At 56.1% G+C, this 15,071-nt stretch overlaps 1 protein-coding gene across 1 annotated transcript in view; it reads right to left on the reverse strand.

The window, feature by feature from the left end:
- Window positions 1–13,719, reverse strand: part of LOC134433599 (chromodomain-helicase-DNA-binding protein 8-like) — a 60,430-nt gene extending 46,711 nt beyond the window's left edge. The window contains 9 exon segments of the mRNA XM_063182417.1: window positions 80–135; window positions 243–311; window positions 2,977–3,189; window positions 5,762–5,894; window positions 8,550–8,728; window positions 8,730–8,930; window positions 10,240–10,461; window positions 10,464–10,589; window positions 12,994–13,719. Of these exon segments, the coding sequence (XP_063038487.1) occupies window positions 80–135; window positions 243–311; window positions 2,977–3,189; window positions 5,762–5,894; window positions 8,550–8,728; window positions 8,730–8,930; window positions 10,240–10,461; window positions 10,464–10,589; window positions 12,994–13,671 (1,877 nt within the window). The 5' untranslated portion in view covers window positions 13,672–13,719.
- Window positions 13,720–15,071: the final 1,352 nt, after the last annotated feature.

Raw genomic sequence — 15,071 nt, forward strand, 5'->3', positions numbered from 1 at the left:
ACCCCAACTGACCACGAGTGACCGCGAGTGACCACAAATGACCCCGAGTGACCGCGAGTGACCGCGAGTGACCACTCACTAGTTCTTGTACTTGACGAAGAACTCCTCGGCCTCCACCAACTGTCCCGACGGCAGCTGCGGGCGAGGAGGAGGACGGTGAGGGTCAGGATGAAGGCCAGCAGGTCACCACCACCCCACCCAGGCCACCGGAGTGACCACCAGAGTGACCGCCGAGCACTGACCTCCTTCTTGACCACGCGCATGGACAGCACCTTGTCCACGATGGCCGCGTCCTCCTCGCTCGGGTTCTCCTGCAACGGGACCACCAGGAGGAGGAGGAGGAGGGTGAGCAAGGTGAGGAAGGTCATGGGGAGGAAGGTGATGGAGATGGAGGAGGTGATGAAGATGATGGAGATGAAGGCCGTGGAGATGGAGGAGGTGATGAAGATGATGGGGATGAAGATGGAGGAGGTGAGGAAGGTGATGGGGATGAAGGTGGTGGAGATGGAGGAGGCGATGAAGATGATGGAGATGAAGGCCATGGGATGGAGGAGGTGATGAAGGTGATGGGGATGAAGATCATGGGATGGGGATGAAGGCCGTGAGATGGAGATCATGAAGATGGAGGAGGTGAGGAAGATGATGGGGATGAAGGTGGTGGAGATGCAGGAGGCGATGAAGGTGATGGGGATGAAGGTGATGAAGATGGAGGAGGTGAGGAAGGTGATGGGGATGAAGGTCGTGGGATGGGGATGGAGGAGGTGATGAAGATGATGGGGATGAAGGCCGTGAGATGGAGGTCATGAAGATGGAGGAGGAGGAGGGTGAGGAGGCGATGAAGGTGATGGAGATGAAGGCCGTGGGATGGAGGAGGTGAGGAAGGTGATGGGGATGAAGGCCATGGGATGGAGGAGGTGAGGAAGGTGATGGAGATGAAGGCCATGGAGATGGAGGAGGTGATGAAGGTGATGGAGATGAAGGCCGTGGAGATGGAGGAGGTGATGAAGGTGATGGGGATGAAGATCATGGGATGGGGATGAAGGCCGTGAGATGGAGATCATGAAGATGGAGGAGGTGAGGAAGATGATGGGGATGAAGGTGATGAAGATGGAGGAGGTGATGAAGGTGATGGGGATGAAGGTGGTGGAGATGGAGGAGGTGAGGAAGGTGATGGGGATGAAGGCCGTGGGATGGAGGAGATGATGAAGGTGATGGGGATGAAGATCATGGGATGGGGATGAAGGCCGTGGGATGGAGATCATGAAGATGGAGGAGGTGAGGAAGATGATGGGGATGAAGGTGATGAAGATGGAGGAGGTGATGAAGGTGATGGGGATGAAGATCATGAGATGGGGATGGAGGTGGTGGAGATGGAGGAGGTGATGAAGGTGAGGGACGAGGTGAAGAACGTCAAGAAGGCGGTGATGAAGATGATGGGGATGAAGGTGGTGGAGATGGAGAAGGTGATGAAGATGAAGAAGGTGACCCACCACGAAGAACTGCATGGAGGGCAGGGAGATGACCAAGATGGAGAAGATAAGGATGAAGATAGAGATGAAGGTGACGATGAAGATGAAGATGATGAAGATGATGAAGGCCACCCACCATGAAGAACTGCATGGAGGGCAGGGACATGACCAAGATGGAGAAGATAAGGATGAAGATAGAGATGAAGGTGAGGATGATGAAGATGATGAAGGCCACCCACCACGAAGAACTGCATGGAGGGCAGGGACACGACCAAGATGGAGAAGATAAGGATGAAGATAAGGATGAAGATGAAGATAAGGATGAAGATGAAGATGAAGATAAGGATGAAGACAAAGGTGAGGATGAAGATGAAGATGACCCACCACGAAGAACTGCATGGAGGGCAGGGAGATGACCAAGATGGAGAAGACAGAGATGAAGATGAAGGTGAGGATGAAGATGAAGATGAAGGTGACCCACCACGAAGAACCGCATGGAGAGCAGAGACATGACCAAGATGGAGAAGATGAGGATGAAGATGAAGATGAAGATGGTGACCCACCACGAAGAACTGCATGGAGGGCAGGGAGATGACCAAGATGGAGAAGACAGAGATGAAGATAAGGATGAAGACAAGGATGAAGGTGATGAAGATGAAGGTGAGGATGAAGATGGTGACCCACCACGAAGAACTGCATGGAGGGCAGGGAGATGACCAAGATGGAGAAGATAGAGATGAAGATGAAGATAAGGATGAAGACAAGGATGAAGGTGATGAAGATGAAGGTGATGAAGATGATGAAGATGGTGACCCACCACGAAGAACCGCATGGAGGGCAGGGACATGACCCAGATGGAGAAGATAGAGATGAAGATGAAGATGAGGATGAAGATGGTGACCCACCACGAAGAACCGCATGGAGGGCAGGGAGATGACCCAGATGGAGAAGACAAGAATGAAGATAGAGATGAAGGTGAGGATGAAGATGAAGGTGATGAAGATGATGAAGGCCACCCACCACGAAGAACTGCATGGAGGGCAGGGACATGACCCAGATGGAGAAAATAAGGATGAAGATGAAGATAAGGATGAAGACAAGGATGAAGGTGATGAAGATGAAGGTGATGAAGATGAAGATGGTGACCCACCACGAAGAACTGCATGGAGGGCAGGGAGATGACCAAGATGGAGAAGATAAGGATGAAGATGAAGATAAGGATGAAGACAAGGATGAAGGTGATGAAGATGAAGGTGATGAAGATGATGAAGGCCACCCACCACGAAGAACTGCATGGAGGGCAGGGACATGACCAAGATGGAGAAGACAGAGATGAAGATAAGGATGAAGACAAAGGTGAGGATGAAGATGAGGATGAAGATGGTGACCCACCACGAAGAACCGCATGGAGGGCAGGGAGATGACCCAGATGGAGAAGATAAGGATGAAGATAGAGATGAAGATGAAGGTGATGAAGATGAAGGTGATGAAGATGAAGGTGACCCACCACGAAGAACTGCATGGAGGGCAGCGCCGCGTCCGCGCCCTCGCCGTCCGTGGTCAGCGCGCCGGGCGCCGGCGGCCGCTCGTGGTCAGCGCTCTCCGGCCGCGCCGGCCCCGTCACGTCCAGCTCCTCGTCCAGCTCCTCGTCGTCCGTCAGCTTGATGTCCAGGTCCTCCGTGTACTTCTTCCGCTTCACCTGCCGGTTCGAGCGGCGCTTCTGCAGGTGAGATGGGACAGGTGAGACATGGACAGGTGAGATATGGATGGACAGATGGACAGGTGAGATGGGACAGGTGAGAGATGGACGGACAGATGGACAGTGTGGTGGGACACAGCTTCATGTCCAGGTGCTCCGTGTACTTCTTGCGCTTCACCTGCCGGTTCGAGCGGCGCTTCTGCAGGTGAGACACGGACAGGTGAGATGGGACAGGTGAGATGGGACAGGTGAGATATGGACAGGTGGGACATGGATGGACAGGTGAGACATGGACAGGTGGGACATGGACAGATGGACAGACAGATGGACAGTGTGGTGGGACACAGCTTGATGTCCAGGTCCTCCGTGTACTTCTTGCGCTTCACCTGCCGGTTCGAGCGGCGCTTCTGGGGGGACAGGTGAGATATGGACAGGTGAGATATGGACAGACAGGTGAGATATGGACAGACAGGTGAGATGGGACAGGTGGGACATGGACAGATGGACAGCGTGGTGGGACACAGCTCGATGTCCAGGTCCTCCGTGTACTTCTTGCGCTTCACCTGCCGGTTCGAGCGGCGCTTCTGCAGGTGAGATGGGACAGGTGAGATGGGACAGGTGAGATATGGACAGGTGAGACATGGACAGGTGAGACACAGACAGGTGAGATGGGACAGGTGAGACATGGATGGACAGATGGACAGACAGATGGACAGGTGGGACATGGACAGATGGACAGTGTGGTGGGACACAGCTTCATGTCCAGGTCCTCCGTGTACTTCTTGCGCTTCACCTGCCGGTTCGAGCGGCGCTTCTGCAGGTGAGATGGGACAGGTGAGACACGGACAGGTGAGATGGGACAGGTGAGATATGGATGGACAGGTGGGACATGGACAGGTGAGACATGGATGGACAGATGGACAGACAGACGGACAGCGTGGTGGGACACAGCTTGATGTCCAGGTCCTCCGTGTACTTCTTGCGCTTCACCTGCCGGTTCGAGCGGCGCTTCTGCAGGTGAGACACGGACAGGTGAGATGGGACAGGTGACAGATGGACAGACAGATGGACAGTGTGGTGGGACACAGCTCCATGTCCAGGTGCTCCGTGTACTTCTTCCTCTTCACCTGCCGGTTGGAGCGGCGCTTCTGCAGGTAAAGGTGAGACACGGACAGGTGAGATGGGACAGGTGAGATATGGATAGACAGATAGACAGGTGAGACATGGATGGACAGGTGAGATATGGATGGACAGGTGAGATATGGACAGGTGGGACATGGACAGACAGATGGACACATGGACAGTGTGGTGGGACACAGCTTGATGTCCAGGTGCTCTGTGTACTTCTTGCGCTTCACCTGCTGGTTGGAGTGGCGCTTCTGGGGGGACAGGTGAGACATGGACAGGTGAGATGGGACAGGTGAGATATGGACAGACAGGTGAGATGGGACAGGTGAGACATGGACAGATGGACAGATGGACAGTGTGGTGGGACACAGCTCCGTGTCCAGGTGCTCTGTGTACTTCTTCCTCTTCACCTGCCGGTTGGAGCGGCGCTTCTGGGGGGACAGGTGAGACACGGACAGGTGAGACACGGACAGGTGAGATATGGACAGGTGAGATGGGACAGGTGAGATATGGATGGACAGATGGACAGGTGGGACATGGACAGATGCACAGTGTGGTGGGACACAGCTTCGTGTCCAGGTGCTCCGTGTACTTCCTGCGCTTCACCTGCCGGGCGGAACGTTTCTACAGGTGGGACAGGTGGGACAGAGAAAGGTGAAACACGGACAGACAGACGGACGGACAGGTGGGACACGGCCAGGTGGGACACAGAGAAAGGTGAAACACAGACAGACAGACGGACGGACAGGTGATACACGGCCAGGTGGGACACAGAGAAAGGTGAAACACGGACAGACAGACAGACGGACAGACAGGTGAGACAAGGCCAGGTGGGACACGGCCAGGTGGGACAGGTGGGACAGAGAAAGGTGAAACACGGACAGACAGACGGACGGACAGGTGGGACACGGCCAGGTGGGACACACAGAAAGGTGAAACACGGACAGACAGACGGACGGACAGGTGGGACACGGCCAGGTGGGACAGGCGCAGGTGACCTCACCCACCATTGGGGAGGAACGTCCAGGTGAGACACGCCCACCTCGGGTGACCACACTCATCCAGGTGACCACGCCCACTCCATGTGACCACACCCAGGTGACCACACCCAGCCAGATGACCACACCCAGGTGACCTCACACATCCAGGTGACCACACCCAGGTGACCACACCCGGCCACATGACCACACCCAGGTGACCTCACACATCCAGGTGCTCACCATCCAGGTGACCACACCCGGCCACATGACCACGCCCAGGTGACCTCACACATCCAGGTGCTCACCATCCAGGTGACCACACCCAGGAAACCACACCCCTCAGGTGACCACACCTGATCAGGTGACCCAATCCAGGTGACCACACCCAGGTGACCACACCCAGGTGACCACACCCAGGTGACCCAATCCAGGTGACCCCAGCCAGGTGACCCCGCCCCTTCCCGGGTGGCCCCGCCCCGTCTCACCTGGACTCCGCCCCCGCCCCCGCCCCCGCCGTCGTCGTCCTGGCGCGGGGACGGCGCCGGCAGCGCCTCCGAGTCCGAGTTGTCCGAGCTGGCGTTGCGCTTGCGCTTCTTGCTGACCACCGGCGTGATGGTGCTGCGGGCAGAGTGACCACTGAGTGACCAACTGACCAACGAGTGACCAACGAGTGACCAACGAGTGACCAGAAACACAAAAATCCCCAAGAAAATCCCACAAAAAATGGCCAAAAATGACCCCAAGTGACCACTGAGTGACCAACTGACCACTGAGTGACCAACGAGTGACCAAAAACCCAAAAAACCCCAAGAAAATCCCACAAAAAATGGCCAAAAAATTGCCAAAAATGGCCCTGAGTGACCACTGAGTGACCAACTGACCCCACCAAGTCTTGATGGCCACCAAGACCATGATGGACACCAAGCTTTGATGACCACCAAGTCTAAACTTCGATGACCACCAACCCTTGATGACCACCAAGCCCAAACTCTGATGACCACCAAGGCCAAACTTTGATGACCACCAACCCTTGATGACCACCAACCCTTGATGACCACCAACACCATGATGACCACCAACCCTTGATGACCACCAACCCTTGATGACCACCAACCCTTGATGACTATCAACACCACAATGATCACCACACTTTGATGACCACCAAGCCCAAACTTTGATGACCACCATACTTTGATGACCACCAACACCATGATGACCACCAAGCCTTGATGACCACCACACTTTGATGACCACCAAGGCCAAACTTTGATGATCACCAAGCCCAAACTTTGATGACCACCAAGCCTTGATGACCACCAACCCTCGATGCCCACCAAGCCTTGATGACCACCAAGCCCAAACTTTGATGCCCACCACACTCTGATGCCCACCAACCCTTGATGACCACCAACCCTTGATGACCACCAACCCTTGATGACCACCAAGCCTTGATGCCCACCAACCCTTGATGACCACCAAGCCCAAACTTTGATGACCACCAAACTTTGATGACCACCAAACCCAAAGTTTCATGACCACCAACCCTTGATGACCACCAACCCTTGATGCCCACCAACCCTTGATGACCACCAAGGCCAAACTTTGATGACCACCAAGCTCAAACTTTGATGACCAGCAAGGCCAAACTTTGATGACCACCAAGGCCAAAGTTTCATGACCACCAAGCCTTGATGACCACCAACCCTCGATGACCACCAAACTCTGATGACCACCAAGCCCAAACTTTGATGACCACCAACCCTTGATGACCACCAACCCTTGATGACCACCAACCCTTGATGACCACCAACACCATGATGACCACCAACCCTTGATGACTATCAACACCACAATGATCACCCCACTTTGATAACCACCAAGCCCAAACTTTGATGACCACCAAACTTTGATGACCACCAACACCATGATGACCACCAACCCTTGATGACCACCACACTTTGATGACCAGCAACACCACAATGACCACCAACCCTTGATGACCACCACGCTCTGATGCCCACCAACCCTTGATGCCCACCAACCCTTGATGCCCACCAACCCTTGATGCCCACCAACCCTTGATGACCACCAAGGCCAAACTTTGATGACCACCACACTCTGATGCCCACCAACCCTTGATGACCACCAACCCTTGATGACCACCAACCCTTGATGACCACCAACCCTCGATGCCCACCAAGCCTTGATGACCACCAAGCCTCGATGCCCACCAAGCCTTGATGACCACCAAGGCCAAACTTTGATGACCACCAACCCTTGATGACCACCAACCCTTGATGACCACCAAGGCCAAACTTTGATGACCACCACACTTTGATGCCCACCAACCCTTGATGACCACCAAGCCTTGATGACCACCAACACCATGATGCCCACCAACCCTTGATGACCACCACACTTTGATGACCACCAAGGCCAAACTTTGATGATCACCAAGCCCAAACTTTGATGACCACCAACCCTTGATGACCACCAACCCTTGATGACCACCGAGCCCAAAGTTTCATGACCACCAAGCCTTGATGACCACCAACCCTTGATGACCTCCAAACTCTCATGACCACCAAGGCCAAACTTTGATGACCACCAACCCTTGATGACCACCAAGCCTTGATGACCACCAACACTATGATGACCACCAAGCCTTGATGACCACCAACACTATGATGACCACCACACTTTGATGACCACCAACACCATGATGACCACCAAGGCCAAACTTTGATGACCACCAAGCTCAAACTCTGATGACCACTAAGCCCAAACTTTGATGACCACCAAGGCCAAAGTTTCATGACCACCAACCCTTGATGCCCACCAACCCTTGATGACCACAAAACCCAAACTTTGATGACCACTAAGCTCAAACTCTGATGACCACCAGGGCCAAACTTTGATGCCCACCAACCCTTGATGACCACCAAGGCCAAACTTTGATGATCACCAAGCCCAAACTTTGATGACCACCAAGGCCAAACTTTGATGACCACCAAGCTCAAACTCTGATGACCACCAAGGCCAAACTTTGATGATCACCAACCCTTGATGACCACAAAGGCCAAACTTTGATGACCACCAAGCTCAAACTTTGATGACCAGCAAGGCCAAACTTTGATGACCACCAAGCTCAAACTTGAATGACCACCAAGGCCAACCCTTGATGCCCACCACACTTTGATGCCCACCAACCCTTGATGACCACCAAGCCCGTGATGCCCACCAAGCCTCGATGCCCACCCGTCCATGTCTCACCTGGCCTTGGCGCGGGCCTTGCCGCGGGGCTGCCCCTTGCCGCGGCGCGGGCGCTCCTCCTTGGCGGCGGGCCGCTCGCGGCGCCGGCGCTTGCGCTCGCCCTCGTCCTCGGGCCGCACGCTGGGCAGCTCGTCCTCGTTGAGCACGCGCGGGATGTTCTGCTCGCCGCGGGCGCGGGCGGCGCGCGATGGCCTCGGCCACGATGCGGTTCGCCTTCTCCTGCTTCTTCTGGTGCTCCAGACGCCGGCTCTCGTCCGCGGCGCCCGGCCCGCCCGCGCGCGGCGACGGCGTGGGGGTGGTGGTCAGCGTGGTCATCTCGGAGCCGCCCAGCACCTTGACCACCGAGAGGCCGGACGAGGCGGGGCCGGAGGAGGAGCTGGCCTGGGGGGGATGGACAGGGGTAGCGGTCAGTGCGGTCATCTCGGAGCCGCCCAGCACCTTGACCACCGAGAGGCCGGACGAGGCGGGGCCGGACGAGGAGCCGGCCTGGGGGGGACAGAGTGGTCAGTGAGGAGTGACCACCGTGGGGAGATGGTGACCACGAGCCCCAGACACAAGTGACCACTGCCAATCCCAACTGACCACTCCCAAACTGACCACTCCCAATCCCAACTGAGCACTGCCCAAACCCAACTGACCTCTGCCCAAACCCAACTGACCACTGCCAATCCCAACTGACCACTGCCAAATTTAACTGACCACTCCCAATCCCAACTGAGCACTCCCAAACCCAACTGACCACCGAGAGGCCGGCCGAGGCAGGGCCGGACGAGGAGCCGGCCTGGGGAGCGGTCAGTGAGGAGTGACCACCGTGGGGAGATGGTGACCGCCGGCCCAAACACAACTGACCACTCCCAAATTGACCACTGCCCCAAACCCAACTGACCACTCTCGAATTTAACTGACCCCTGCCCAATTTAACTGACCACCCCCAAACCCAACTGACCACTCCCAAACCCAACTGACCACCCCCAAACCCAACTGACCACTGCCCCAAACCCAACTGACCACTGCCCCAAACCCAACTGACCACTGCCCAATTTAACTGACCACTCCCAAACCCAACTGACCACTCCCAAGTTTAACTGACCAACAGCCCTGGGTTTGAGTGACCACCCCCAGCCCAACTGACCACCCCTAAACCCAACTGACCACTGCCCAATTTAACTGACCGCTGCCCCAAACCCAACTGACCACTCCCAAACACAACTGACCACTCCCAAGTTTAACTGACCACTCCCAAATCTAACTGACCACTCCCAAATTTAACTGACCAACAGCCCTGGGTTTGAGTGACCACCCCCAGCCCAACTGACCCCTCCCAAACCCAACTGACCACTCCCAAACCCAACTGACCACTCCCAAGTTTAACTGACCACTCCCAAACCCAACTGACCACCAACCCTGGGTCTGAGTGACCACCCCCAGCCCAACTGACCCCTCCCAAACGCAACTGACCACTACCCCAAACCCAACTGACCACCCCTAAACCCAACTGACCACTGCCCAATTTAACTGACCACTCCCAAACCCAACTGACCACTCCCAAACCCAACTGACCACCAACCCTGGGTTCGAGTGACCACCCCCAGCCCAAGTGCCCCCTCCCAAACGCAACTGACCACTACCCCAAACCCAACTGACCACCCCCAGCCCAAGTGCCCCCTCCCAACCGCACCTGCCCGCTCACCTGCGGCTGCAGCACCACCTTGAGCGGCACCGTCAGCCTCTGCCCGGCCCCGCCCACCACCTGCGGCACCTGGGCCACGCCCACGGGCCCCGCCCCGGGCTGGATCAGCTGGATCTTCTGCCCGCCCCCTTGCCCGGCCGCGGCCGGCGGCTGCACCTGCAGCTGGATGGTCACCACCTTGGCCGGGGCGGCGCCGGGCGCGGCCTTGGGCGTGGCGCGGGCGTGGCCGCGGCCCCGCCCTGCAGGAGGAGCTTGCCGGGCAGCGTGCCCAGGACGACGTGGCGCTGGCCAGGTGTGGCGCCGGGGCCGGGTGTCTGCTGCAGCACCAGCGTGATGCGCTTGGACTCGCCCTAAGGACAGACGGACACTGGTCAGTGAGGGATGGACACTGGTCAGTGGTCAGTCAATGGTCAGTGTGAATGGTCAGTGTCAGTGGTCACTGTGAATGGCCGGGTGTCTGCTGCAGCACCAGCGTGATGCGCTTGGACTCGCCCTAAGGACACGAGAGTGGACACTGGTCAGTGGTCAGTCAATGGTCAGTGTCAATGGTCAGTGTCAGTGGTCAGTGTTATTGGTCAGTGTGAATGGTCAGTGTCAGTGGTCAGTGTGAATGGCCGGGTGTCTGCTGCAGCACCAGCGTGATGCGCTTGGACTCGCCCTGCGGACACGAGAGTGGACACTGGTCAGTGGTCAGTCAATGGTCAGTGTCAATGGTCAGTGTCAGTGGTCAGTGTTATTGGTCAGTGTGAATGGTCAGTGTCAATGGTCAGTGTGAATGGTCAGTGTCAGTGGTCAGTGTGAATGGCCGGGTGTCTGCTGCAGCACCAGCGTGATGCGCTTGGACTCGCCCTAAGGACAGACGGACACTGGTCAGTGCAGGATGGACACTGGTCAGTGGTCAGTCAATGGTCAGTGTCAGTGGTCAGTGTGAATGGTCAGTGTCAGTGGTCAGTCAATGGTCAGTGTCAGTGGTCAGTGTGAATGGCCGGGTGTCTGCTGCAGCACCAGCGTGATGCGCTTGGACTCGCCCTAAGGACACCAGAGTGGACACTGGTCAGTGGTCAGTCAATGGTCAGTGTCAGTGTGAATGGTCAGTGTCAGTGATCAGTGTGAATGGTCAGTGTGAATGGTCAGTGTCAGTGGTCACTGTGAATGGCCGGGTGTCTGCTGCAGCACCAGCGTGATGCGCTTGGACTCGCCCTAGGGACACGAGAGTGGACACTGGTCAGTGAGGGGATGGACACTGGACAGTGGTCAGTCAATGGTCAGTGTCAGTGGTCAGTGTGAATGGCCGGGTGTCTGCTGCAGCACCAGCGTGATGCGCTTGGACTCGCCCTAGGGACACCAGAGTGGACACTGGTCAGTGAGTGGTCAGTCAATGGTCAGTGTGAATGGTCAGTGTGAATGGTCAGTGTCAGTGGTCAGTGTGAATGGCCGGGGGTCTGCTGCAGCACCAGCGTGATGCGCTTGGACTCGCCCTAAGGACAGACGGACACTGGTCAGTGAGGGGATGGACACTGGTCAGTGGTCAGTCAATGGTCAGTGTCAGTGTGAATGGTCAGTGTGAGTAGTCAGTGGTCAGTGTGAGGATGGACTCTGGTCGGTGGTCACTCAGGGTTTAGTGGTCAGCGTGAATGGTCAGTGGCCAATGTCAGTGGTCAGTGTCAGTGGTCAGTGTGAATGGTCAGTGTCAGTGGTCAGTGTGAATGGTCAGCGTCAGTGGTCAGTGTGGGGATGGACACTGGCCAGTGTTCAGTGAGTGGTCAGCATCACTGGTCAGTGGTCAGTGTGAATGGTCAGTGGTCAGTGAGTGGTCAGTGTGAATGGTCAGTGTCAGTGGTCAGTGTGGCGCTGGCCAGGGGTGGGACAGATGGACACTGGTCAGTGAGTGGTCACTGTGGGGATGGACACTGGTCAGTGGTCAGTGAGTGGTCAGTGTGAATGGTCAGTCAGTGGTCAGTGTGAGGATGGACTCTGGTCTGTGGTTACTCAGTGGTCAGCGGTCAGTGTGAATGGTCAGTGTGAATGGTCAGTGGCCAATGTCAGTGGTCAGTGTCAGTGGTCACTCAGGGATCAGTGGTCAGTGGGGATGGTCAGTGTCAATGGTCAGTGTGAGGATGGACTTTGGTCGGTGGTCACTCAGTGGTCAGCGGTCAGTGTGAATGGTCAGTGGTCAGTGTCACTAGTCAATGGTCAGTGTGGGTGGTCAGCGTCAGTGGTCAGTGATCAGTGTGAATGGTCAGTGTGAATGGTCAGTAGTCAATGGTCACTGTGGACGGTCACTGGTCAGTGTCAGTGGTCACTCAGTGGTCAGTGGTCAGTGTGAATGGTCAGTGTGAATGGTCAGTGGTCAGTGTCACTAGTCAATGGTCAGTGTGAATGGTCAGTGTCAGTGGTCAGTAGTCAATGGTCACTGTGGACGGTCACTGGTCAGTGTCAGTGGTCACTCAGTGGTCAGTGGTCAGTGTCAGTGGTCAATGGTCAGCGTGGACAGTCACTGGTCAGTGTATGGTCACTCAGTGGTCAGTGTCAGTGGTCAGTGTGGACGGTCTCTGGTCAGCGTCAGCGGTCATTCAGTGGTCACTCAGTGGTCAGTGAGAGTGGACACTGGGCTGCAGCTTCACAGACAAACCGGACATCGCTAAACCACACCCGGCCACACCCACCCTCACCTGGCCACGCCCAGCCCCTCACAAACCACACCCAAGCCCCACCTGGCCACGCCCACACCCCCCCAGGCCCCGCCCCTCTCACCTGAGCGGGCCCCAGGCTCCCCAGGTGTTTCAGGGGCGTGGCCCCAGCCGTGACTCCGCCCCCTGACGTCGCCGCCTTCAGGGGCTGCAGCAGCAGCTGCTTCACCTGCCTGGCCCCGCCCCCTGCCGCCGAGGCCACGCCCCCTGCTGCTGCCGCGGCCACGCCCCCCGCCGCCGCAGCCACGCCCCCCGCCCGCACGGTGGGCGGGGCCAACACCTTGGCCAAGGTGACTTTGCCGCCATTGGGCGCGGCCGCGGGGGCGGGGCCTCCCCCGGCGGGGGGCGGGGCTTTGAGGATGACGATCTTGGGGGGCGGGGCCGCGGGGGCGGGGGCGGCCACGCCCATGAAGGGGTTGCCCTGGCTCAGCACTTCCGGTTCCGGCTGGGCGGGGCTCGGATTTTGGGGCGGATTCGGGGGGTTTTGGGGCAGATTTTGGGGCGGATTTTGGGGGTTTTGGGGCGGATTTTGGGGTAAATTTTGGGGGTTTTGGGGCAGATTCGGGGGCGGGTCCAGCGCCCCCGAGAGCCCCAGCGCCTCGGCCAATGGGTCGGCAGGGGGCGTGGCCTCCGAGGAGGAAGGGGGCGGGGCGGGGGGCGGGGCCACGAGCTCCTCGGGGGGGAGGGGGTCGAGGCCGAACAGGTTGGGGTCGTCAAAGAGGTCCATGATGGGGTCGGCCATCTTGGGGGGCGGGGCCTGGCGGGATGCAAATGAGGGACGGGGGGAGGGGGCGGGGACTCGGGGGGGTGGGAAATTTGGGGGGAAAAAACGGAAATTTGGGGGGTTTGAAGCAAAAAATGGGAATTTGGGGGGTTCTGAGGCCAAAAATCTGAAATTTGGGGGCAAAAAATCTGAAATTTGAGGGGTTTGAAGCAAAAAATGGGAATTTGGGGGGTTCTCACCCAAAAAATCTGAAATTTGGGAGGTTCTGAGCCCAAAAATCTGAAATTTGGGGGGTTCTCACCCAAAAAATCTGAAATTTGGGGGGTTCTGAGCCCAAAATCTGAAATTTGGGGTTCTGACCCCAAAAAATGGGAATTTGGGGGGGTTCTGAGCCCAAAAATCTGAAATTTGGGGGGAAAAATCTGAAATTTGGAGGGTTCTGAGCCTAAAAATCTGAAATTTGGGGGCTTCTCACCCAAAAAATCTGAAATTTGGGGGGTTCTCACCCAAAAATCTGAAATTTGGGGGGTTCTCACCCAAAAAATCTGAAATTTGGGGGGTTTGAAGCAAAAAAATGGGAATTTGGGGGGTTCTGAGCCCAAAAAATCTGAAATTTGGGGGGTTTGAAGCAAAAAATGGGAATTTGGGGGGTTCTGAGCCCAAAAAATCTGAAATTTGGGGTGTTTGAGGGCAAAAATCTGAAATTTGGGGGGTTCTGACCCAAAAAATGGGAATTTGGGGGTCCTAAACACAAAACTGTGAAATTTGAGGAGGATTTAAGGCCTCAACCCCAAAAATCAGAAATTTGAGGGGGATTTCGGGGTCTCAACCCCAAAAAAATCTGAATTTCAAGGCAGATTTGGGGGTCCTGACCCCAAAAATTCAGAATTTGAGGGAAATTTGGGGATCCTGACCCCAAAAAATCCCAAAATTTGGGAGGTTCTGGGGGGCTGCAACCCCCAAAAACGGGAATTTGGGGGGTCCTGGAGGAGTTTGGGGGGGGCTGACCCCAAAAATCTGAAATTTGGGGGAGAATTTGGGGGTGCCAACCCCAAAAACCCAAAATTTGAGGGGAGTTTAAGGGTCAAGACCCCTAAAAATGGAAATTTTGGGGGGTTCTGGCTTCAAAAAATTAAAATCTGGGGGGTCCTGGGTGAATTTGGGGGTCCCAAACCCCCAAAAAAAGGAAATTTGGGGAATTTGGGGGTCCCCAAACCCCAAAAAATGGAAATTTGGGGAGAATTTGGGGGTCCCAAACCCCAAAAAAAAAGGAAATTTGGGGAATTTGGGGGTCTGAAACCCCAAAAAAAGGAAATTTGGGGAATTGGGGGTCCCCAAACCCCAAAAAAATGGAAATTTGGGGAGAATTTGGGGGGTTCCTGGATGGGAATTTGGGGGTCCCCAACCCCAATTTGTGG

Source organism: Melospiza melodia, unplaced genomic scaffold (genome assembly GCF_035770615.1).
Source record: "Melospiza melodia melodia isolate bMelMel2 unplaced genomic scaffold, bMelMel2.pri scaffold_211, whole genome shotgun sequence".
NCBI classification, from domain to species: domain Eukaryota; kingdom Metazoa; phylum Chordata; class Aves; order Passeriformes; family Passerellidae; genus Melospiza; species Melospiza melodia.